At 48.1% G+C, this 24,786-nt stretch overlaps 7 protein-coding genes across 7 annotated transcripts; 4 read left to right on the plus strand and 3 right to left on the minus strand.

Annotated features, from left to right (window-relative positions):
* Positions 1-4,058: 4,058 nt before the first annotated feature.
* BDW43DRAFT_303996 (class I SAM-dependent methyltransferase) lies at positions 4,059-6,396 on the minus strand (the record flags this gene model as incomplete). Its single annotated transcript, XM_032045515.1, has 4 exons — positions 4,059-4,720; positions 4,799-5,040; positions 5,547-5,836; positions 5,935-6,396. 4 exons carry the CDS (start codon positions 6,394-6,396, stop codon positions 4,059-4,061), a joined length of 1,656 nt encoding a protein of 551 aa, XP_031895110.1.
* Positions 6,397-6,851: 455 nt separating this feature from the next.
* Positions 6,852-7,834, plus strand: BDW43DRAFT_323006 (uncharacterized protein; the record flags this gene model as incomplete). Its single annotated transcript, XM_032049663.1, has 3 exons — positions 6,852-7,014; positions 7,176-7,345; positions 7,397-7,834. The coding sequence occupies 3 exons, from the start codon at positions 6,852-6,854 to the stop codon at positions 7,502-7,504; spliced, it is 441 nt and encodes a 146-aa protein (XP_031895111.1). The 3' UTR covers positions 7,505-7,834.
* Positions 7,835-8,122: 288 nt separating this feature from the next.
* Positions 8,123-9,748, plus strand: BDW43DRAFT_323010 (uncharacterized protein). The gene is made up of 3 exons (XM_032049664.1): positions 8,123-8,374; positions 8,896-9,022; positions 9,072-9,748. The coding sequence occupies exons 1-3, from the start codon at positions 8,246-8,248 to the stop codon at positions 9,554-9,556; spliced, it is 741 nt and encodes a 246-aa protein (XP_031895112.1). The 5' UTR covers positions 8,123-8,245; the 3' UTR covers positions 9,557-9,748.
* A 173-nt stretch (positions 9,749-9,921) lies between these two features.
* On the minus strand, positions 9,922-16,896 carry fgnA (polyketide synthase fgnA; the record flags this gene model as incomplete). Its single annotated transcript, XM_032045516.1, has 9 exons — positions 9,922-10,839; positions 10,897-13,872; positions 14,026-14,198; positions 14,255-14,707; positions 14,763-15,096; positions 15,278-15,390; positions 15,439-15,652; positions 15,717-16,137; positions 16,262-16,896. The coding sequence occupies 9 exons, from the start codon at positions 16,894-16,896 to the stop codon at positions 9,922-9,924; spliced, it is 6,237 nt and encodes a 2,078-aa protein (XP_031895113.1).
* Positions 16,897-17,919: 1,023 nt separating this feature from the next.
* Positions 17,920-19,260, plus strand: BDW43DRAFT_323012 (2-oxoglutarate-dependent dioxygenase; the record flags this gene model as incomplete). The annotated part of the gene is made up of 3 exons (XM_032049665.1): positions 17,920-18,275; positions 18,330-18,387; positions 18,453-19,260. The coding sequence occupies 3 exons, from the start codon at positions 17,920-17,922 to the stop codon at positions 19,194-19,196; spliced, it is 1,158 nt and encodes a 385-aa protein (XP_031895114.1). The 3' UTR covers positions 19,197-19,260.
* Positions 19,261-20,237: 977 nt separating this feature from the next.
* atsC (SDR family oxidoreductase) lies at positions 20,238-21,339 on the minus strand. Its single transcript, XM_032043637.1, has 2 exons — positions 20,930-21,339; positions 20,238-20,839 (listed from the first exon to the last, which is right to left on the minus strand). Exons 1-2 carry the CDS (start codon positions 21,222-21,224, stop codon positions 20,325-20,327), a joined length of 810 nt encoding a protein of 269 aa, XP_031895115.1. The 5' UTR covers positions 21,225-21,339; the 3' UTR covers positions 20,238-20,324.
* A 990-nt stretch (positions 21,340-22,329) lies between these two features.
* On the plus strand, positions 22,330-24,075 carry BDW43DRAFT_323014 (FAD-linked oxidoreductase; the record flags this gene model as incomplete). The annotated part of the gene is made up of 6 exons (XM_032049666.1): positions 22,330-22,581; positions 22,632-22,848; positions 22,900-23,303; positions 23,344-23,759; positions 23,826-23,868; positions 23,974-24,075. The coding sequence occupies 6 exons, from the start codon at positions 22,330-22,332 to the stop codon at positions 24,073-24,075; spliced, it is 1,434 nt and encodes a 477-aa protein (XP_031895116.1).
* Between the last annotated feature and the right edge of the window lie 711 nt (positions 24,076-24,786).

A 24,786-nucleotide genomic window follows, 5' to 3' on the forward strand; every position in this document is an offset into this window, starting at 1 on the left:
AAAAGAGAGAGAGAAAGAAGAAAAAGAAAATAAGCTTCTCTTATCTACTATCTAGTATATTCCCTATTCTCAATTATCTAACTCCTTAATTACTGGACAGGTAAGAGAAGCAAGACTTGTGGACTTATATAGTGCCTTATATCTGTTACTAAAGTCACAGTAAGCCCTGTGATTCTTCTACTTATATACTGTGTAACTTCTATTCTACCAGCCAGGTAGCTGAATAGTATGCCGAAAGTTACTACTATAATTATTGGAATAACAGGACTGCATAGTGAGATCCCGGGATATAATCAGAATAGTATTGATATATAAAGGCTGGCCTGTATACAGCTATAGAAGTAATTAATAGTCTATATATAGATATTAATCCAGTACTTATCTAAGAAGTATAAATTAATTCTTTAATAATATTAAATTTATAGTAAGGGAATCTCCAAACTTACTTTTAATTATTGGTATAATATAATTGCTACAGTATCGTATTTTCTCTTATAATAAGTTATATAGTTATATAATATTTCCCACTCTTCTTATTATATGTATAACAGATTAAAGCAAGGAGAGTATTACTATATATATCTATAACAGCACTGTCTCTAGGATTATATTTAATAATTATCTAAGAGTACAGTTTCTTCTAAGGGAACCAAGATAGATATATTTAGTTTACTGAAGAGATAATTTATATATACTATTATTAAATTTATTATTTGAAAAGAAAAGAGAAGGAATAGAAAGAATTCTTATAACTTAGAGAACAGTACTGAAGTAAAGGACTTAATAAATTATATATTCTATTATATAAATCACATAAAGCTAATAACTAGCTTCTAATAAAGTAAGTTATATACTCTGTATAATAATACTATTTAGAAAGTAATACTGAGTCCTTATTCCTCACTGGAATTCATACAATTAATCCTACACAGGAGAGAAAGAGAGGGCCTTATATTATAGAACTGACTTATAGGCAGCCCTATATCATGGAAAGCTCTGCCTAAGACATCGCTGCCAAGCCTTTACCACACAAATATTTTGTATAATGTGTTATTTCTGTTAATTAGCTATTTCTTCTTGTTCAATAGGCACGCTTAGGTTAGAACAATCTATTCGTCCCGTAACAGTTACTTTATTTAATAAAGTATTAAAAAGATAGAATTCTATTAAGTTCTTATATCTTAAATTAGTATAAGCTTTAGACTATCTATTTAAAGATTCTGAAATATCTTCTAATATTAGGGGCTTCTGTGTATAAAAATTACAAGAAAATATATCTTATTTAAGGTATAAGAAATCTTATACTTCTAATATCATATATTTATCTTTACTAATAATAACTGTCAGTTAGTCTACTTTATTTCTATAGTATTATTTAGCGGAACTGCTTTAAGGTAATCAAGAAGCTGGTTTAGGCTAAGCTAGATAATATATATAAGATATAGAGTTTAGATAATATTAATATTATTAGATAAGAATTACTAAAAAGAATTAATTAATATTTTATTATTTAATATATTATTAGTTATTATTCTAAAAACTTAATTCTGAATTTAAAGCTCTATTAGTATTTTAAGAAGAATACTACTTAGTTTTAAGCCTATATATAATCTATAAAAAAACTTAAATTTAAGAAGTATTTCTTGATATATCTAGTCTATATTAATAAAATAGTTAGTTATAGCTATAAATACCTGGAAAAAAAAAAGTCTAATAATTAAGCATAATTAATATCTTTAAGCCTGGAGAAAGTATCTAAAGAAGATTTTACTAGCAGTTCTTAATAAGTATCTCTAGCCGGTAATATATAGTTCTTATAGATAGAATTAAAGAAGTAAATAGTGCAGTATAGGCTATTTAAATTAAGCTTATAAAAGTTAAATACTTAATTAGATAAAAGAGAAGCCAATTAATTAAGAGAAATAATAGAATCTTCTCTTTCCAAGCTTCTTATAAAAAAGGAATATTGGTCAGAGTAGGCTCCTAGTAAAAGAAAATTATTTAGTTATTAAAATAGAAGAATAGAACTAGAATATATCTTTTTTTAGAGAAATCTTATTAGTTCTTTCTTCTGTCTATTCTTAAACTTCAGACAGGCAGCAGTCTTTAGATATCTTATTATAGTTATTATACTATAATGCCTTTCCTTTCTATTCTTTTTCCTAGAATAAAAATGCTCAAGAACCTGCCTGTAATATTTATATATAATCTTTAGTACATTATCTACACTATATATAACCTGATTATAGTGCTTCTAAATATCTGAAAGATGGTTTAAATCCCAACTTATCCTACTAGTTAACCTGTAATCAGTCTGTAGCCACCAGTCTATCCATTCACTATAACTTATAATATTATAGAGTATGTATATCTTTCTTCTATCAGGCCCAACATGTTTAAGAAAGAAAGGAATTATAAGAGAAATAGCCAGCCAGAGAAATAAAGAATCGGTAATATTAAATATTTAAAGATATAAAGTATATTAGATTATCTATCTTCTTATTATATAAAGATAGTAGAAAGTCAGACTACTAGCTTTAGAATATAGCAAAATAAGTATATAATAGATAAGTAATAAGAAAAAGAGAATATTATAAAAGAAGATTAACTTAACTATAATATACAGTAGCTGAGTAAGTCTATATATAGATTAAAAGAAAATATTAAGCTAGTTACTAATTAGATAGATATCAGAAGTTAAATAATTAGATCTAATAAAGCTTAATAAAGTCTAATAAAGCCTACTAGAATCTACTAATAACTCTCCTGAGCCTATTAATATCTATTAAAACCTATTAAAATCTAGTAAAAGTCTATTGATGCCTATAAAAACTTAGTAAAAGCCTATAGATAGACTATTTCCAGTCTACTTAATTTTAGAAGTCCTCAAAAAATTTTATATAGTCAGATAAAGTAATATAATTATAATAAAAAACTAAATTTATATAAAGTTATATTTTTATATAACTATTTAAATTTAGTATATAAAGAATAGAGAATCTTAGCTTTAATTTAATATAGAAAGTTAATAGATTAAAGCTAAAGTAAAAATTTTTTTTATTATATATTTTTTTCTTTCCAGAAAATATATTTACTCTTATCTAGATTAAATATATATTTTACTATATTTATATTAAGCTTACTCTTGAGCCACCTAAATATCACTAAAATAAGCTAATATTTAAAAATTTTATAGATAATTAATTTAAAATAAGTTATAATTAATTTAATTTCCAGAATATTTCTTAAAATTACTAATGTCTTTAGGCGATATTATAAAGAAATCCAGTAGATAAACTAGAACAGGTAGAAAAAATAGTATATTAATTTAATTATTTAGCAGCTTTATAAATACCAAGAATTAGATTTTATATATAAATAGGCTTCTATAGGGGCTCATAGGGGGCCTATTATGGGCCTGGGGGTTGGGCTTGGGCCCAAAATCTCAATCCCCGGCCCATAGTGGGTTGGGCCTTGGGCTGAAGATCTGGGCCCAAGGTTGGGCTCTGCCGAAGTCTAATCTTGACTGCTTCTTCTTCTCTTCCTCAACTACTAATGGGTAAAGCCCTCAGGGGCTGAAGGAGTGGGTGATCCGGCCAAGCCGCTAGGCGATCACGTGTCTCCTATAGATTCATATTAAAGTGTTATGAATCTATACGAGACCACGTGATCCTAGTGGCTTGGCCGGGATCACCGGCTCCCAACCCCTGAAGGCTTCACCTATTAGTTGAGAGAGAGGAAGCAGTCAAGGTAGTTGATATAGTCGTCCATAGAATTGAGATCTATCGGAATGGCATCCGGTCCTCAGTAGGCTACGTACGTGTAGCTGATACAGCCTCATCCTGCCCATCTTTCCCCTGAGATCACAACAAAATCACAACAATTTTTTGTTGTGGTTTCAGGGAATGATAGAATTTGAAAGGAGACAAGACGTAAATTGAGCATTACCTTGCCTGAATATATACAGGAAGGAGAGATTCTCAGGGGTGAAAACCCGCGCACGCTTGCCAAGGCGCTAGCTATACACCACCTATACGCCATACCTTCAACACTTATAATCAGACAAAATTAGCAACCCAAACATCCATGGCCCTAACTCCTTTCCGACCCCCCTGGATACCCTCCAAGCTTGCCTCACACGCATCCCGTAACGCAAGAACCACCGCCCGTTCCCTCTCATCACTCACTTGCCCCTCTACTTCCCTTTCGAAAGAGGAAGAAAGACAAGTAGAGACTTCCCATTGTCCATCCAACAAACCCTCACTACCTTGTACGTGGGTCTCACTCTCCAGATGCCATCCGGCAGCCAGGGCTAGCTCGGTAAGCTGCTTTGGCCCCAGCACCGTGCGGACGTTCGAGACGCTGCCCTTAGACTTACGGCACTCCAGCGCTGCCTGGGTGAGCGCAGCTAATACGTGAGGCTGAGCAGAGGGGTGCGTCGCTACCAATGACCACTCAGCAAGGAGAAGACGCTTGCTATGCTGCTTGAGGGCACAAAATGTGGAAAGGATGAGTGAGGGGGAGGCGAAGTACCATAGGCAGTGGGCGAGCACTGTTGCGTCGAAGGTCTTAGGGTTGCTGGCGGGCGGTGAGGAAGTGGAGGATGGAGAGGAGAGGGAGGAGAGGTAGTCCAGGGGGGATTGTTGGACCCAAGTAATCCGCCTACCCAGTGGGCCTTGCGAGATGTGACCCTGTGCTTGGCCGAGAGTATATGGGGCACCTGCAGGAGCCATCAGTTGGCTGCCTTCACTCGCACCACCAGGACAGGCAGCAGGGTAAGAAAGGCGACAGGACTCACCATAATTCAATTCCGCCGGATCGACTGCCACCACCCTCCCCTGCTCGCCCACAGCATTGGCAAGGACAGTCGTGCAGTCCCCCTGCCCGCATCCTAGTTCCAGCACCTTGGAGTTAGCGGGAATATTCCAGTGCTGCAGGAGCACCAGGCGGTGAGAGGTTTGGGAGTGCTGGATGCTGAACTGGGTGGGGTCATGTAGGGAGACACGGGCGATAAAGGCAGCGTCGAGTTGAGTGGACATGCTGTACTTGATGGGTTTTGGGCACAAGACGGCTGAGTAGGTTTTGCTACTGAAGAGCTGCGGATGGGGACATCTTATAATGTCAGACTTGGAGGCCGCAAAATTAGTATGGGTAAGCTACTGCCCAACCCCGCCTTTTAGATTGACCCACATCTCCTTATCTAACAGATTGGCCCTGCCCACCAGTGTTCAACATATAGGTCCCATTCCATGTGCGGGAGAATCCTAAGCGCAGTAGGCCGCCGGGTTACGTGAGGTGTACTGGGGCTACAGGTGACCACTGACTCGAAGAGTCACTAGACATACCTAGAGACGGGATCCATTCTATGTTAACAATGATGCCGATTTAAAGTAACATAGCCATCCTGCCCCGCTCATTCCCTCCTTCTCACCAACTCAAACCCAAAGCTCGGTGCTATATCAATCTGCATAAAGCTCACATGGCACGCCACGCGCTGGCACCTGAGCTCCACCACTAGACTCTTTGCCCCGCTGGGACAGGCGAACTCCAGTGTTGTGCTGTTCGGCTTGGCTGTGAGGTCTAGCACGCCGAGCAGCTCTCCGCGCACGGGAAGGGTTGAATACGATAAGGTGTCATAATCGAGCTTGTCCATACTGGAAGAGACGGTGGCTGAGGAGGCTGAGGGTGCGATAAGCTGCCAGACTTCAATTTCCGTTATATCCCCCTTGGTTGTGAGGTCCTTGGCACGCGCAGAGAACTCGGGAGGCGCCCGCCAGGAGAGCGCGCTGGTGTTGACGCTGGTGGAGGGGATGGGGAAGCGCATAATTGTCGAGTCCTTCTCTTGCGTTAGAAGCTGCACACAGAGCGGTAAACGCAGAGAATAGGCGGATGGCTTATTGAAGGGAATGAGGAAGGAGAGTACAGAATGCGGACCTCGACAGTAACATAGACCTGCACCCCCTGACCCCACGTGGCATTCTTCAACTTCCGGCTCACCCGTGCAATTCTATCCGGCCAAGTGTGGTGATAAACCTGGGGAGGGGGGATGAATTTCGCTGCCCTGTGCAATCCCAGCCTAGCGTCGCCATAAGGGAGGACCTCGAGTTCAGAATCAGAGAATGGATAGGCTTGATGCTTTGATAGTATAGAAGGAAGGAGAGCAATGTTCACAGCTGATAGCAGTGCTAGGGCGAACGAGAAGTAGAGGATGAGCCAGGGCAGCTGGGAGGGCTTGGATGGCGCGAGGGCGGGGAGGTTGTCCGAGGCTTCCAGCAAGGGGGCAGAGTAGTCGGAGGAGGAGGAGCGCTTCTCAAGGGTTGCGCTGGACCCCTCGCCATCATCATGTAGCGAAAGGGGCGCATACTGGGAAGAGCTAGACTTTGCTTTGGAGGACATGGCGAGGAGCGGTCAAAGAGAGTAGGGCAGGGCAAGCAAGAAGAGAGAGAAGGCGCGCCGAGGGTGAAAGCGGGTAATAGTAAAGCATAACAGCCCAGAAAGTGGGACTGCATGGCGCCGCCAGAGATAGTAGGGTTACAGTCCATCAGAAACTCGGCCCGGAAGCGGGACCGGTCAACCTATTGCTTAAAAGTGGGGGCAAAGTAGGGAATTTTTGACGACTAGGTTAAAAGGATTAATCCATGGCCTAAGGGCCATGAATACACTATTCCTAACGGGTCACACAACCTTTATAACTGTCCACGTATACCACCTGACGCCACCCAACTCGGCGACCAGCCATTTTAAGGGTGTGACCGTGACGGCTCCTTCCGGCAGGTAGGAAGGGCCCGAAACCCTAAAACTTCACCTTGTCCTCGCTCTCTGCACCGTGCTGCACTTAACCTCTGTCCACCATGCCCTCCCTCCTCTCCGCAATCACCTTCCTGCTTGCCCTCAGCATCAGCATCAACCTCACATCTGCTGCGCACGCCGGCTTCCACGTCCAGTTCCCATGGATGACCCGCGGTAAAAACCCCAGGACCCGGCCAGAGATAGATCGGTACAACCCTTTCTGCGGTATATTTCTCCCTGCCTCCGGTCTAGTAGCAGCGTAGGCTGATACAAAGAAGGGGAGATAGTGCATAACCCCCAATAATACTCCCGCCGCTCCCGCAGTTTTCTCTCGTTCTCCGGCCATCCTGGGGACCTTGTGACGGCCCTCTATACCCGATATTGAGTACCAGGGAAGAGGGACGACTTCCCCTATATCATCCTGCAGGATGTGCCTATCCAGCCTTCGGGGCAGCTCTGTGTGAACGTCACGATACCCTTTCAGACCAAGGTCGACGAGATGGGAGTCATGTACTTCGAGGCGGTGGATCCGAAGACGGGGAATTTGGAACACCATGTCAGTTGCTCCGGCTTACGAATAGTTTAGCTAATGCTGATACAAAGACAGTGTTCTGATGTCAAGATGGTTGATATGGTGGCTCTTCCGGAGGATCATCCGGCTATGTGTGCGGCTAACAACGAGACGCTTATCCCGATGCCGGATGAGTACTTGTAGATGCACGCTGAAAAGCTGTAATGTCCTGCAAGCATCATGTGTAGTTCGCTTCTAAACGTACAACTTTGCATCCCTCTCTCATCTTAACGTACAATGGCTCAACAGAACGGCACTCTATTAACTTGAAATAAAGCAGATATCCAGCTTGCTAGCTCCTCTACTCGTTCCTATTAAATCACTCGTAGTGCTACTGCTATCTATAGCGGTACAAGATGTAGAGAGACTGGACATAATACACATACGTGCAGAAAAGATACTCGAGATACTGCTTGATATACTCTGTTTATATATATATACTCTGCTACATAATGAACGTGGTGGAAAGAATAGGCTTAAAGAGGGCGTAAAGTTAATGGGTTGCGACGCTCGCCTGTAGAACATGTTATAGACATTTGTATAGCTTCCATGTGCGACTTATCCCCAGCCGAGCGGTGACTAGACGTGCACAAACTCGTCTTCATCCACTCTGTATATGTGGCGCTTCTCGCCCGTATCAGAGCGATAGACATGGTTGATTGACTCCTCGGGTGCGGCGAGCTAAATCAGCCTTGTGCTGCTCCTCGTCCGCATCAGAGCGGTACACATGGTTGACTGACCCCTCCTCTGCATCAGAGCGATACACATGGTTGATTGACTCCTCAGCGCGGCGAGCCAAATCAGCGGTGGGAACCACGGCGGACTAGAGAGGGAGGATGTTCAGGCTGAGGCTGGCGAAGCTGAGCATGGTGATAGTGAAACGCAATGTTGGAGTTTGGCGGTGGGTGGATGCTTTCATTGGGCGAGGCGAAGAGATGGCTCGTTGATGTGATGTTGTTAGTGCTCGTCATGCCCTTGGGAATTTATGCGTTTCGCGATCGAAAGTTAACAAGGGTTATGAGTGAGTTGAAATGCTGACTCAAAATGCTGACTAGAATCCTCCCCTCGTCTAGTCGACCATCACTACTAAAAAGAGAGGAGTAGCACATGCTTTGGTCGTAATGCATGGTGTGGTCCGCTAGATAATTAGTAGAGATAAGGACTTCTTACATATTTCTTGCCACCTGCCTCTTCGGTCCTAACTGCAAGAGGGGGGCGACAACCCATCACGCGAATCTCCTTGAACTTCATTGACTAGCCACCTGGCAAGCAAGATCCCGGTGCCTATCTAGGTACTTTCATTACGAGTAGGGTAGTGTGATTTGTGGAGCCACAACTGCCCTGCATGTGCTTCTCTGCTTACTGGCACTCTCTACATCATTAATGAAATCCTTCGAATGAAGGTTCTGGTGAATAAAGTATACAGCCACAGATGTGTTAAACACTGTTAGCCCACGCCTGATGCTGAACAAATCCCGTCTCCCTCTGCTACCCTGAACGCACCATCCTACCAGCACACCAAGACGTTCCCCAAGTCCCTGGCACCCCAATTACGCGGCCCCTCCCTCGGCCTGCTCGCAGCGCTGAGCGTATGCCTCGTCCTGAATTTAGGCGCCCTCCTCTTCTCCCTCCGCATCTTAACGCGCGGAAGGCAGGGATACAGTGCGCCACATCCCAGCTTCTCCTCGCACTCATGACTAACGCACAGTAGCCTACCTCGCCGGCGACCGACCTCGCGAGCTCCCCCTAAAGGTCCGCACCATCCAAGCCACCTTCCACAACGACCCCTCTCACTACGGGGTGGAAGGTATCACGGCTATGGCTGAATGGAACGCAATTCGCCCTCCTGGCAAGGGTTTCGTTTTTCTAGGGGAGGAGCACTTCGCATTTGGTGTGTCGATGTGGCACCAGATGCACTGCCTTAACCACATACGCGCGGTGCTGGTCAACGAGGATAACAGGTCGGACCATACGGCGCACTGCTTCCATTACCTACGGCAGGGTATTCTCTGCGCCGCTGACACAACCCTAGAGTCGGGCGGCACGAGCATGGATTTGGCTAATGGGGATAAAGTCGCTACGGGAGCAGGAACTGTGCATACCTGCCGGGACTGGAGACAGGTGCATGATTGGATGGAGAGCCAGCATAAGGAGTGGACTTCGGACATGTACGAGAGGATTCAGGAGGCTAGTTAATAATATAGTCGGTATAGATCCGTGGACAAAACGCAACAATACATCTCAACAATATATTGGTATATGCGACTACAAGACAAGAATCGAAACAGATTTGTGCCGACATTGAAGAAAGCTTATGTACCACTGACTGACGATAAATGAGAAGAAGATAATTTGAGAAATGCAAGGAGTGACATACTATGGATTCACCTACAGACATGGACAATGCACCCCACTTGATCAGCTAAGTCAATTTTGGAACGGCCCGTTCCTCGGAACCCGACCCAACTTTGATCGGTTCGTCGGTCAATGAACATCATGAGAGATCAGCAGAATCAAGCATTCTTGATCCAACCAGATGCTGCACGCTTATCACCGACGCCTCACTGTCCACGGATCTTCTCGGCAAACTTGGCTGCCAGATCACCCGCCAACTGTTTCAGCGACCCGAACCCCATGATTTCTAAGACACTCATCGTTAGTCCAAACACTTGCTTGATCCACCTTCGCAACTCAATCGCCATCAGCGAATCTAGGCCGATCTGAGCAAGCGTAAGGCCAATATTGACCTCCTCATCTGGTTTGAGCATTAAGTCATGGATCTTCTTCCCAACCTCAAGTGCGAGGAAATCAATACTCTCCCCGCTTATGAGTGTCGCCATACTGCCTTCGTCCCCAATCTCGGACACACGACCCAGGAATGTCTTCAGTGCGCTCGACTTCGAGGCTTCTTTCCCATCACTGGCGTTGTCGCTGGGCCGCAAATTGTGGTAAAGGCCCATGCGCCGATTGTGGCGCCAGCTGGCGCGGTTATGTGGGTCTGCGAGGTCCTGCTCGGAGCGCAGACCCATAAAGACTTGAGACCTGTTAACCCATGGCGTTGATGGTGTAGCCGTCAGACCCGGATTCCAGCTAGAGGACGGCGTGGAGTCGATGAGACCGAGCTCCACAAAGTCGAGAAATTCGCGCTCCCTCAAGGTATATATACCTTGCGCCTTCATGTTCTTTTTGGCTTGCGGGTTCTCGGCGACAAAGCCTATACCCTCAATGGGACATATGTTCAAGACTGAGGCAGGCAGTCCGAGTGAGTGTCTGTATTGGCAAAATGCCTCCAGGAAAGTCCCTGTGGCGAGATAGTTGCCCTGTCCGGGCTGGTCCACTGCAGTAAGAATGGAGCTAGCGAGCCAGAAGAAATCTAGCTGGTGGTCCTTCAAGGAGTTATGGAGATTCCACGTCCCCTTAACCTTGGGTTGGTTGACATCGACCCAATCTGAATATGTCATATCTAATAGAGGTGCGTCCTGACGCTGTGTGAGCCGAATCCGCCACCAATGAAGAATCGGGGTCATTTAACTCACTTTCAGCACCATGGCCAGCTGGAATACACCCTTGATAGCCTTCTTCGAACTGGCGATGGCCTTTTCAATATCCTCGATATTTTCCACGCTCCCAGTTACCGCATGGACACCGCATCCCATATCTTCGAGCTCCCGGAATAGGCTCTTGCTCTCTTCATCCTTGCCGGCGCGTCTGGAAAGGAAGGTCAAGTCGGTTGCACCATGCTCCGCCATCCAAGTTGCAATGGATCGGCCAAGGCCACCCGTTCCACCCACTAGAAGATACGTCGCCGTTGAGTCCAGCGTAATGGCTCGCGACGGTAGCACGTTCTTCAGCTCGAACGGATGATAGCGACCAACGCAAACCTTGCCGTCATTGACCACAAACTCCTTCTCCGCATGGAGGCTTCCCTCATCCTTTGTGGTACGAATTTTCTTAAATACACCGTGTACAAGTTCTTCGAACTGAGCCTCGTTTGTGTCGATCTCGAGAGTGAACAATGGTAGTGAAAGCTCCGTCCGGACCGTTCGAGCGACGCCGAGTGTCTGCGCCGACCGCGGGTCTTTGCACCTCACCTGGATTGGATGACTCAGCCATAGGACCTTCTCGTCGTCAAGGTGCCGTATCAATGCCTGGAATGCGGCGAGACTATGCGGCGACATGTCTTCATCGAAGAAGTAGCTCTCCAGTCCTAGGCAGGCGATGATGTCCCAGCCCTTGGGGGGCATCTGCTCCCCCAGCTTGCACGTCTGGGCATCCCAGCCAACGTCCAGCAGATACAATTTGAGCCGCTTCACAATGTCCGCTTCGGGGTTCTGGCAAAGCAAGGTGACAGCTCGGTCAATATTCTGGACGCCTGCCTTCCTCGAGGGCTGTGAGATGATTGTCGCTGCCAACCGGTATGGCACGTCCTGGTCCGGTACAGCGGCATCGGCGCCTGTGAAGCCAGCCGCCTTCAGGTCTGCATCCCACCTCTCGGGCTGCACATACGGCTCCCAGTTGCGACCGTCGGCCTCGCCAAGCCACCATCCGACGAAGTTGCCAAAGATGTAGTTGGGCGACTTGATGAGAGAGCACAGTTCGGTAAGGATTAGGAATCCATCTGGCTTGAGAAGCGGTTCCAGGTTAGACAGCGTTTCCTTCAATGAAGCCGTCGCGTGCACGACATTAGGGGCAAGGATGAGGTCGTACGACGAGGCTTCGAAGCCTTGCGCTAGGCCGTCTTGGGAGATGTCGAATGTCTTGAACTGCATGTTGGGCGCGTAGGCGAAGCGTTCCTTGGCCTGTGGGAAGAAGCCTGCTGAGACATCGGTAAAGGTGTATGCGGAGTAGGGAGGAAGGCTGCTCCCATGGACAAGATCGCGGAGTGTTCGCTCGGTAGTGCCGCCTGTGCCTGCGCCTACTTCGAGGATGCGAAGGTTTGGTCGGTTGCTGGAGAGCAGGCGTACAAATTCGCCGTATCCGAAGCTCACGGAGTTGTAGAGTTCTGCCAGGACGTCGTCTTGCATCAGTAAGTCCAAAGTGTCGGCTTCGCCTGTGAAGATACGGTCTGCATTATCGCAAATGCGCTTGATGCCTACTGAGAATGCGTGCTGGCCGGGAAGTTTCAAGATCTTCGCATATGTGTCTTCGATGAGCCTCTGCCGCTCCACGCGCGGCATTTTTACGTATTCTCTGTCATTCTCGACAAGTGCGTACTGTCCAGCCTCAGCCATGCGAACCTGCAACGTGAGCCACTCACGGTATTTGGCAAGGTGCGGGTGGCAAGGCTCGATGCTAACAACCTTGTCCACCGACTCTAGCACACAGAGCAAAGTCAGGTGCTCTTCGAGTGCGATCTCAGTCTGAGGTCGGCGCGGTTTGTCGAAAAGGGTGCTGGCATCCACGAAGTCGAAGTCAGGAAGCCACTGCAGGCGGGCTCCAGCATGAACATCAACAAGATCCGTCGCCTCTGCCTCCAGAGGAGCCAGTTGCAGCCCAGACATGCGCAATGCTAACTTGCCGTCTTCTGTAACGCACTCCACGCCGTTAGTGAAGTCTTGTGCCCTGGCCCTCATGCTGGTCGACCCGCTGGAGATCTCAATGTTCTCAACCACGACGGGTACCTCCAGCTGGTCGAGGTTGCGGCACAGGCCGCGAGCACCAGCTACGATCAATAGTTGAATACATGCGTCTATGGCCGTAGGGTGCAGCGCAAAGGGCCTCTTGTTCTCCTGGGGCTCGGTGCTCATGACTCGAGCCTCTGCAAGGGGGTCTGTCGCCGAGGACGTAATATCAGCAAGACGCTGAAACTCAGGTCCAAAAATGACTCCTATCCGCGCCATGGCTTCGTAGAATCGCGTGGTGGTGAGCTTTCGAGGCAGTCTTCTCTCAACGGTAGAGTCTGGCTTCCAAATGGATGTTCCCGTTTCATCCATCGGCGATACTTGGCCAGCACAGTGTGTCAGCCAGGACTCGCCGTGACACGAAACGATGGAGAAGTCGTACCAGGAGGTCCTCTCAGCCCGGTCACCCATGTGAGGGTGCAATACTGTCACTAACTCTACTGGCTTTGAATCGGGCAACACGAGGGCCTTGCGGGCTTCGACTCGTCGTAGACGGTAGCCCGCGTCGACTCCTGTAGTTTGTCGGATTGCCTCTCCCACCATAGCAATGTAGCCAGCTAGAGGAAACACGACATCCTGGCGGATCTTATGGTCTGCAATCCAGGCCACGTCTTCAAGACTGAGCATGTTCCGCCATATAGGCGAGAAATCGGGCGATTCAACCGACCGCTCCCCTAGGAGACAGTGATGTGGGAATCTGCGCTGGCGCCAGGCGCTGGACAGCCGGCTTTCATACCAGTATGATCCGCTATGGTCCCAGGGATACACGGGCAGTCCACACAGAGCTTTGCTATTCTTGGGAAAGAGAGCCTTGACATCCAGGGGCACAGCCTCCTGATACATCTTGCCAACAGCAGACAGGAGGTTCTTGGCGCTGTCCTGGTGCCGGATCTGGCATGGGGTGTAATTGCACAGTTTCGATAACGCCGCACAGATTTCGCGGAGCGGTCCAGCAAGTGTCGAGTGAGGGCCCACTTCTAGGAATACATTGTTCCCCGTAGCTTCTCGAGTGAGCAGGTTCGTCATGGCAGAGTGAAATCTGACGGGGGAGGTCAGATTGTCAACCCAGTACTCAGGGCCAAAAGCGGCTGAATCATCTATGGGTTTGCAGGTAACACTCGAGAGGAACAGAGCCCTGTTTCCATGACATGGGATACTAGTTTTGTTCTCAGCTTGGAGCAGCTCCAAGTACTCCTTCCCCAATGGCTTCATGTGATCTGCAACGACGATGTTAGTAAACAGCAGAAAGAAAACTGGAGTGTTTCAAACGCACGAGAATGGTACGCCATCTCAACTTTCAGGAGACGGGCAAATACATCTGGCATTTCTCTCCTCAAGGATGTCAGTACATCCTCAAGGACTTCCCGATCACCCGAGATGGTTGTGCTGCTGGGGCTGTTTTCGCAAGCGATGCAAACACCGGGACGCAGGAACGGCAACATATCGGCAGCTGATAGTCCCACAGCTGCCATGGCACCACCGGAACTGCCACCATTCTTGGTGATATATCCGCGATAGTAAGCTGCAGCTAGGGCATACTCGAGAGTGATGTGCCCAGCAGCATACGCCGCTGCGATCTCGCCGCTCGAGTGACCCACAACTGCAGTGGGTTTCATGCCGAGTCGTTTTAGCTGATGGTATAACGCTACCTGAAATGCAGTGCAAAGCGGTTGCGCCAGCTCGGCACGGTTGATATAGCTGAGCTCAACTGGTTTCTGGAGCTCCTCTATGTTGGTAAAAGTTAGTAAAGAGTCAGACTCCGATTCAACGCTTCAACATACCAAGTATAGACCAACATGGAGGCTTCCTTAGGCTCTGCAGTATGCTATCCATGGCTGCCAAGTCATCCCGGAAGCTAGCACTCGTCTGAATGAGCTGCTTCCCCATCCCAGCCCACTGGGCACCTTGGCCGCTGAAGATCATAGTAATGGCCGGAGGGGACATAGGGGCCTTGGCGAAGCCTGATGTTTCGATCTCGCCATTATGCCATATGGCAAATGCCCGCTGAGGAAGCCTTTCTCGGTGGACGGCTAATGTATAAGCAATGTCGGAGATGGCTCCCGGGTGGTCACGTGCGTACGTCTTATAAGCATCAATCTCTCCTCTCAGGGAGACCTGAGTATTGGCAGAGAAGAGAAGGAGTTGCGGGCTTGAGGTTGCCGGAGAATGAATAACGCCATCTATGCGGCTAGTTCTATTGGCAGCATGACCAAGGCCAAGATGTTGGGGCACAGATTCGATAATAACCTGAAATTGTTAGTGCTATGACAGGGAATATGTGACTGGTGTGCAATACGTGAGCATTAGAGCCACCGATACCGAAAGAATTGATGCTGATCCTTTCTGCCTTCTCAGATGGAAAGGGTGTTGGTTCTACCGGGACGACGAGCTTCTTTTCCACGAATGGAACTAGGAATTGTTAGACCACAAATCCAACTAAAGGGTATATTAGCTTACTCTTGGGGTTTGGCTTCTTGAACTTGATATTTGGAGGGATTGTCCTATGCTCTAAAGCCAGAACACCTTTGATCAAGCTAGTGATGCCTGAACAACCTTCGGAATGCCCAACGTTAGGCTTAACGGAACCAATATACACTCCCTGTTCACCGAAGACGTTGCCCACTGCTTTGGTCTCGATGGGATCGCCTGTTGCGGTGCCAGTGCCGTGGCACTTGGATGCGTGTTACTCAAAGGTCTGGTATCGTTCCTTTTGTCCATGGAAGCTTGAAACATACCTCGACGAAAGCAGTTTCACAGGGATCCAGCCCGGAATGATCATAAACCTGGCGCATGAGGGCTTCATGCGCCTCAGCACTGGGGCTCATAATTCCCATACTCCTACCATCACTGTTGGAACCTGTTCCCCTAATGATAGCCCGGATGGGATTTCCATCACGGAGAGCATCATCAAGGCGTTTGACATAAATGGCCGTGATGCCCTCAGCTCGAGCAAAACCGTCGGCCGATTCATCAAAGGTCTTGCACGAACCTTCCGGTGAAAGAATGCCCTCTCCAAAGAAATTCGACGTCAGTGTTGGAGCTAGAATAAGACTGGTTCCTCCAACAATTGCGCCAGACACGTCACCTGCCTGTAGCGCCCGGCAAGCCTCGTGGAGGGCGACGAGCGATGCTGAGCAGGCTGTCTTTATCACCACACTGTGGATTGCATTAGCAAGTTTAGTTACCGACGGAAACAAAGAGCCAAAAGAAAAAAAGGAGTGGAAAGTAGAACAACTTAGTTTAAGGGGTACTTTCAAGGGTCGCTGAGAGAAAAGCTTACCTTGGCCCTCGTAAGTCATACTCATATGATACTCGATTAGCCAATATCATGTCGCTGTATCCAAGCACATTATAGCTTCGAGTATGCTGCGGCTCCCTAAGGCTAATCTCCATCCAATCGTGACCGAAGTTCCCAATATAGCAACCAACGTTCCGACCACGATAGTTAGTTTCTCCAGCGTCTTCTAGACACTCTCGTGTGACTTCCAAAAGCTGACGTTGCTGCGGGTCGCATTTCTCTAGTTCAGTCTTGGTCATGGAAAAGAAAGAAGCGTCGAGACTGGATAGGTCTTCATCTAGGAAGTACCCATGCATTGTCTTGATCGGGTCTCTGCCGTCGAGGGAGCCGTTGAAGCCAAAGATATTGTATCTACTGGTCGGAATGGGCGTCCGAGCATCTTTGCCGTTGACCAGGAGATCCCAGAAAGAGTCACCATCACGAATCCCACCAGGGAGACGCAATCCTATCCCGCAAATCGCTATCGGGTCGGTGAACGTTGGAAAGTTAGGCTTGCCTTCATTCACATTGACACGATCGGAGTCAGAAGAGTCAAAAGGCCCTGAGGCAGGCGATGTACCCCGAGTTGAGGCACTTCCCTCTACCGACAATGAGAAGTCGTGCTGGGAGAAAGCCATGTTCTATTTCTAATATATAAAAGAGATGGGATACCAATAGTGAATGATATGTGTCTGAATCAGGGCTCGAGCACAGAAGAAGTCCGCTTCGAGTGGTGTTGAACCCTTATATATGTTGGCACCCGGGCATGACATCAGGATACGCTACTCTATCACGCAAATTCGAGCTTCTCTCCCAATTGCCACCCTAGCGTGATAATCTATCCTGAGACGGTACAACCAGTGTTTACGTTAAACAAGTTGTCATCACACTATGGAGTGATTCGACACTTTCCGAGGCAAAAGAGGGATTCCAGGTCTGTCGAAGGGATTTGCCCCGCTTCCTCCACCAAAGACAGCCCGTGCTTGAAGAATGGGCAAATTCACTTGGACCTCTTCTGGTGTGGGCAGCTCGCTAGCTTTAGGTGGGGGTTTCTCAGAGACAGTCCAATGGCTGGTAGTTGACTATCAAAGAACGTGATTATGTTTGTCAAGCATCTATGAGAGTTACTACGTCAACCTAGAATGATCGCGAGCCCTTCCTAGAATAGTAGTATATCGCGAGAACAGATGAGACAAACAGGGATGCATATTATGTCTGCAGTGGAGGTTTGTCTAAGACACCGGAATCCGTCGATAACTTTGACAGCATATTAGATACAAGGCAGTTTCATTGGCTTGCGAATTCGTATCTTTCCGTATCAGAAAAGTGTGTGTGGAGATGACCCTCGTGTGCGGGCCAAAAGGGTACGACGCGGACGAGACCGAATGGTGGAATAAGTCGCCTAGATCTCGTATCAAGATGTACCTTAGGAAATTTGGTTTGCTAGTCGATACTACGAATGGTGATAATGTCTAATTGTGATGTACCCACATCAGTATAAGCATCGGCCCTCGCCATCACCGATTCCGATGCCTCTGTTGTTCTGAAGTATTTCAGTGATGCTCTCTGTCGTCTCATCCCATCTTCGTGCTCTCCTCCTAAATCTCCAAGTCCAGCTTACTCCGTAATTTAACCAATTGGTCGACATTGCATCTCCAAGCATGGCTGTCAACGGGAAAGTCATCGATGGTACTGATGGCAAGTATGTTGCCGCGGGCATCGACATGAGTGACCTGTTCCCTGCCTCATTTCCTACTGATGTCAAGACGGTCCACCTGGAGACTCTCTCTCTGGCAAAGCTCTTGGAAAGAGACGAAAATGAACTACGGCGCATCTACGACAATTGCAAGAACCCGGGTTTCTTCCAGCTCGACCTCACTGACGATGAGCAGGGCGTTCAGCTCCTGCGAGACGCTGTCGACTGCGCTCGTTTGATGAAAAGGCTTCTGCCCAACATGAGCGTGGAGGAGAAAAGGACTTACAAGCAGCACACCCGAGTTGGTGTTTATAGCAAGGGGTATGGGCTCGCTCTACTGCGTCTCTAGCTAGCCAGTTGTTTAACATTGAGCAGATACCAAGTCTACGAGATCCTACCGAATGGACAACCCAAGTATAATGAGACGGTCAATGTAAGTCGTTTAGCCCCCAGTTATCCTCGCTGAGCTCCTAGACCCTGGCTAACTCTTTTATTTAGTTTCCGATGACGGAGATGCTAGGCTACGGCGGTGCCCCTGTAGACCTTCCTGACTGGCTCAGCCCGCACCAGGAGCTCTTTCAGCGGACCATGCGAAGTGGGAACAAAATTGCCAACATTGTCCTGGCTGCCCTTGAGGTGGGACTGCAGGTGCCGCCCGGCGCACTCACCGACGCGCACCACATCCAGGACCCCTCAGATGATTTCCTCCGCCTGCTGCGCTATCCAGGTCTGCAGCCCGATCAGCCGCGCGACGACCTTCGTTTTCCTGCCCATAAGGACTTCACTTCGCTTGGCATATTGTTCACCTGGCTGGGGGGGCTTCAGCTACCTGCCTCGGCGGCTGCCCCTAGCATCACGTCCGGCACCATGACGGGTCCCTTGGACATCATCGAGGATTCCTGGCGCTGGGTCAAACCAGTGCCCGGGACTGCCATTGTCAACGTTGGCAACGCGCTCGAGATTCTGACCAACAAGGCGCTGACGTCGGGCCTGCATCGCGTGGTACGAGCGCCCGGTGAACAGGTGCCGTTCGACCGCTACAGTGTCCTGATTGGCACACGCCCTGCCAACAATTTCTCCATGAAACCGCTGCAGAGCCCGCAGATCTCACCCGTCTTGGATCCTTCCGCTGCTGAGATCGCCAAGATGACCAGCGGCCAGTGGGGGACGCACAATATCGGCAGCTTCAACAATTGGGTAAAGGCACGAAAGGAGCGCCAGGACGTTCTCATTATCCCGTGAGAATCTCGGGCAGCACGTCAGACCCCTCACAGTGAGGTTACATTGCATTTTGTATCAACTGAGACACGTTTTCAGACCCCATATATTTAGTCTCCACTCGTTTAGTCAAGACAATGTTAGTGAAATCATGATAGGCATGCTTATAAGTAAACCTGTTATTGAACAATGATAAGCAATATACGAGAGACTACCAAGTTATTACACTAACTTTCGTATGATTAGCTAAAAGGAAGTTCCCCAATAAGACTGACATTGAATATAACGCGCTTTGACCACCGGGACCGGACGGACGGGAAGTCAGGACTTCCGGAGTGGGACCCGCCCGCCACAGGGCTGAAGAGGGGTGTCCTTGGCAAATGGCTTGGCCAAAGCTTACCTTTCCCATCATTGCAGATCCCTGCCTTTCCAGGTGATGGTTCCAGGATGATCACTTCCGCGGTTCTCTTTTTTTACCACCAATGTTGAGCGTGTATTGTCGCGTAATAACCGACCCCTTGCTTCCTAATTGTCCTCCACCTCCTAAAACTATACCTGTTCGATAAGCAAAAGTAATTGCGGGGCTACACGTCGGACTCAATTCAAGCCCGACGCAGCTAATGATTTCCCACACTAGATCCGATCCCCCAAATCTTGTGGCAAAATAATGGATACTCTTTAGCGGTTGCGGCCAATATCTACAATCACGTAGCCATCCAGGGAATACATACCCAGATTAGAAATAAATCAAAACTTCTACAGGATGGTGGGAGGACCGTGCATGCTCTGTGTGCCGTTGCTCTCACGCTGGAAGGAATCAGTCTTTGTAAGTTGCATCCGAAAAGAAACGCTAATAGAACGGGATTACTTCATATCCAGGTATCTGCTGCAGGGTATTGTCTATTTAGAAAGGTCACAACCTTGCATGAAACAGGAGTTAGGCCATAGAAGTTATACCTACTAGGCGTACAGACAGAGCAGCATCAGAGAGCAAAATCTTGCGGTAGTTAATGTTATTCAGCTTCAAATGATTGTCCTACTCGTAATATCACTTAGCGTCTGTGTAGAAACACCTCCTGAAAAGCCTTCTATTTACAGTTCAGGGAATTGTACTTCTATTTACCGAGAAGCGTCTTGCTCGATATACAGGAATCACCACGGCACAATCCGCATCTGGCCCTCCTCATGCTCCCACTGCATGCCGTGATCAAACTTGCCTTCATCATCTCCAAGCAGCTGCACGATACTCTCAGCTCCGGCCTGCGGCTCCTTTCCCCAAGCAATATAATTGGAGAACGCCGTCTTCAGCAAACCTGGGTTTGAGATGAAGAAGCGAATACGAGGCTTCGTGTCCCCGGCGGCGACGCGCTCGTTCTCACCCACCTGCAGGTGCGCCGTCAGCCCGTTCATACCCACCTTGCTGGCACCGTAAGGCGGCACGCGGCCCATCCGCCGGGGCGACAACACGTTGGTGATGCTGCCTAGCCCTGATGTGACATTGATGACCTTGGGCGTGGCCGATTGGTGCAACAACGGGGTGAAAGCGTACGTAACAACAGCCACAGATGTAATATGGACATTCATGTAGTCGTTGTAAGTGGTGCGCATAGCGGACAGCTCTGTGTCCTGATGACCTAGACGGACGAAACCTGCATTGTTAATGAGGACTGCAATAGCAGCAGGAACGGAGTCAGTTAGCCTCATTAGTGCGTTTGGTGTCCCGCAGTGGGGGCTTGAACGAAATGTGGCATTCTTACCGTCGAGCCGCCCGTACTTGGTCTCAACATGTTTGACCGTGGCCGCGATTTGGTCGTCGTTGGTCACGTCCAGCTCCACCAGGTCGACATTGGCTTTGACCCCGAGCTCACGGAGCTTATTGATTGCCGATATGCCCCTCTCGATGTCTCGCGCGCAGAGAACGTATGTGTTTGACGGATACCGTAAGCCGGCGACTTCAATGACAGCAAGGCCGAGGCCTTGGTTGGCTCCCGTGACCAGCACGATCTTGGAGTTGTTCGTATCAATGGCCATTTTCGTTGAGAGTTGAGTCATATCACGGTAGAGAAACTCACAAAGATAGGTAAATGAAGACGAGAAGGATCGTGGCAGGGCTGAGGAAGAGCTTTTTCAACCTCGTGCTCGTCCCGTGAGCAGTCCGGAGTTAAGAGTGGGGTTCCTTCCGACTTCCATTTCATTTTATTTTATTTTTGATGTGAATCTATACGAGGCACGTGACTTCCTAGTGGCTTGGCCGATCACCGAACTCCATCTCCTGAAGGCTTGACCCATTAGTTGTAAGAAGAAGCGGTTGAGATAGTCGATAGAGCCATCCATAGGATTGAGTATCTATCGGAATGGCATCCGATCCTCAGTAGGCCACGCACGTGTAGCTGATACAACCTCATCCTGCTCATCTTTCCCCTGAGGTCACAACAATTTTCTTTCGTTTTATTTTCTTTCACTTCATTTCAATCGACGCGATGTGATTCGTTCTCGCAGATTGGCCCCAATTCTGGGATAGACCCAGAGGTGCGCATTGATGTTACAACATAGACAGCATCTTCTATTTTAAACTCGCTCCACAAGGTGGGGACTTTCTAATAATTCTTACCATACGCCACCATCCCAGTCGGCCGCGTCCTGCAGGATGACGGGATTCCATCAGTAGACCTCCCCGCGCGTGGCGTAAAACGGCGGTTTCGGCCAATACCTTTGCTGGGGTTTGACTGTCTTAGCACAGGACTCTACGCCCCCACTCTCGTTTACTCCGACAGGGATCCTCATCCTACTATATGCTCATGCACAGTACTCGCAACGTAGAGAAAAGGAAAAGGAAGAAATGGCTTAACGACAAGGCAACTTCTTACCGTGTTAGCACCACACTTAGGGCCAATCTGTCGTCTGACTTTATCACCTAATTTCTCTCGTCGAGTTAAACACGAGGAAGAAAAGATACGATACCTCCAGGTTCAATATCCCAACGGATTGAGTTAGTGCTTCTAATAGACTTGGGCTATTAGGGTTGTTGAAGACAATGGAAACATATATAATAGAGGATGTTTGGAAACCGCCCCAGGGAAAAAATCACTTATTGCTGTTGTTTTCACGGAGATTCGACTAAGGAGCTGTCCGAGTCTCTCATTCGTAGTTGTACAAAATGCTGCGTGCAACATTGATATCAGTGGCTGTCTGTATAGCGGCCTATAATGATGCAGCGGCAGCTGCTTACTTGCAGCATTTCGTCTCATGCGACATATCCCTGGCCAGCATAGGGCTATCTAAGGACTCGCAGATTTTCTTCCCCAACAGCTCTGGGTGGGATAACGAGACCATCCGCTGGACTGCCTATATGGCTCCCACATATTCTGTTGCAATCCGACCAATCCATGAGTCGGATGTGCAGGCTCTGGTGCGTCAAATATTTTTTCTTCCCGTCCAATCTTTGCTGACTGTAAACAGATTAAGTTCGCCACCCGCTGCAACATCCCATTTCTGGCCAGCTCGGCCCAGCATGGGTTCACGACTACACTGGGTGAGTTGCAGAACGGGTTAGAGATCGATTTGTCGGCCTTTCGCAATGTGTCCGTCAATGCCGAGGAGAACACCCTGACCGTTGGCGGCGGTGTGCGCTTCATGGACGTGTTCGACCCTGTCTTCAATGCTGGCAAGGAGATTAGTAAGTTGCGCATTCTTGAATTACTCCGTAAACCCCGCTGTATTTAACGAGCTGACCATATTGCAGGCACCGGATCAGGAGCCTGCGTCGGCATGATTTCACCTACGTTAGGGGGCGGTGTCGGCCGCCTCAGCGGTATACACGGCATTATCTCGGATCAATTACTGAGCGTACGCATGGTGACCGCCAACGGCAGCATGGTGACCGCATCAGAGAAGGAGAATCCGGACCTGTTCTGGGCCATGCGGGGTGCTGGCGGCAACTTTGGCATTGTTGTCGAGGCCGTGTATCAGGTGACCGATCTGACCTCTGAATATGTGGTCAATATGGACTATGCATTCTCATCCAAGGACACCGGTACTATCATTGACTATCTTGCCTCGTTTGGTACAGACATGCCCGCCAAGTTGTCGTTCATTATCGAGGCACTCTATAATGAGGAGCTGTTCGGAGGGGTATGTTACCCCTTGCGTTTGTCTATGCAGCTTGCTATAGAGTATTAACACATACCTTTTCCAGTTCGCCGTCGTTGTCAGTGGGCTTTACAACGGCCCCCTGAGCGAGGCCGAACAGTTGCTCGCGCCGCTCCTACGCAATGTTACACCGATTAAGCAAAATGTAAGCATTGTTCCAGAAAACGAACTAGTCTACACAGCGACCTTTGGCTCGCAAGGTAATCCCACTATCGCCTGCACTGGAAAGGGAGCCAATCGCAGCGTCTTCGGTGGTGCCATTAACACGTACGACAAGGCTACGTATGTTAGCTTCGTTAAGGCCTTCGAAGATCTCGTTACTACCAAAACCGATTTGCGAGGCAGCGTGTTTTTCATCGAACACTTCAGCAATGTCAAGGTTCAGAAGGTCCCAGATGACTCTTCGGCGTACCCTTGGCGCAATATCACTGCACACCTGTACGTATTGCCCTATGTTTCATTGTTACGTAGCCGTAGTAGACGGGTAATACTAACAAATATCAGCCTTTTCAATTATGCCTGGAAAGATCCAGCAAACCAGCAAGTCGTCGACCAGTTCGGCAAACAGTGGCGCGCAGCATTCCAGAACACATCGGGATTCAACCCACCGCAACTGTATGTCAACTACGGACACGGGGATGAAAGTAACGAGATGCTTTACTCGCACAGGAAGCTACCAAGATTACAGGCTCTTAAGAAACAGTGGGACCCAGAGAACGTATTCCGATTCCATCATGACCTAACTGTGGCCTGAACAGCTTATCACGAGCCCTTAGAAAACGTAAGTAGCCGTGCACTGTACCGCCAACTGTCTTCTAGAATGTACATTTTGTGAAGCAGTCTTGCTTTTATTTTTATGTATTTACAGTGCTTATTTATATTTTCGCGCAATTTGTTTTCTTCTCCTTCCATTACCCCTATAGGTAAATCTATTATAAGGATAAAAACTCGTTTACATCAGCTACTAGCTCGAGCTTCCACATATTGTTCACAAAGGACAGGCCCCGTTATCGAGACCCGTAAACAACTGGCGCCGACAATCACTAGCAGGCGTATCCACAATTAGAGTCTCCCATAAGCCCCCAAAGCGACCCAATTCTAATGGTCCCGACTCGCCCCAAGTGACAGCAGCGACCTACTGAGCGGACAAGGGCGAGCGGGCGGAGCCATCACTGATAGCTATGGTTTGCAGGTCGGATGCTTCGCGACATGCCTTTGCTAGGCGAATGTGGGCGGTTAGATAGGACATATTGGTGGGTCTGTCTATATAGTTGGGAGGTTGGTGATCACATATAGGGAGATCACTGTCGTTAATGCTGCGGGTATAGTGGACGGCCATGTGTTGTAGGTTTGTCGTGTAAGTGCAGTCTAGGGAGCCAGTAGCGCAGCTTGCGAGCCCGTTGTTTGGTGTTAATATGCAGAATCTCGTGGCAGAGATAAGGAACAGATGATGTGCCAGTCAGTG

This window comes from Aspergillus alliaceus (genome assembly GCF_009176365.1).
Source record: "Aspergillus alliaceus strain CBS 536.65 unplaced genomic scaffold BDW43scaffold_67, whole genome shotgun sequence".
Classification (NCBI taxonomy): domain Eukaryota; kingdom Fungi; phylum Ascomycota; class Eurotiomycetes; order Eurotiales; family Aspergillaceae; genus Aspergillus; species Aspergillus alliaceus.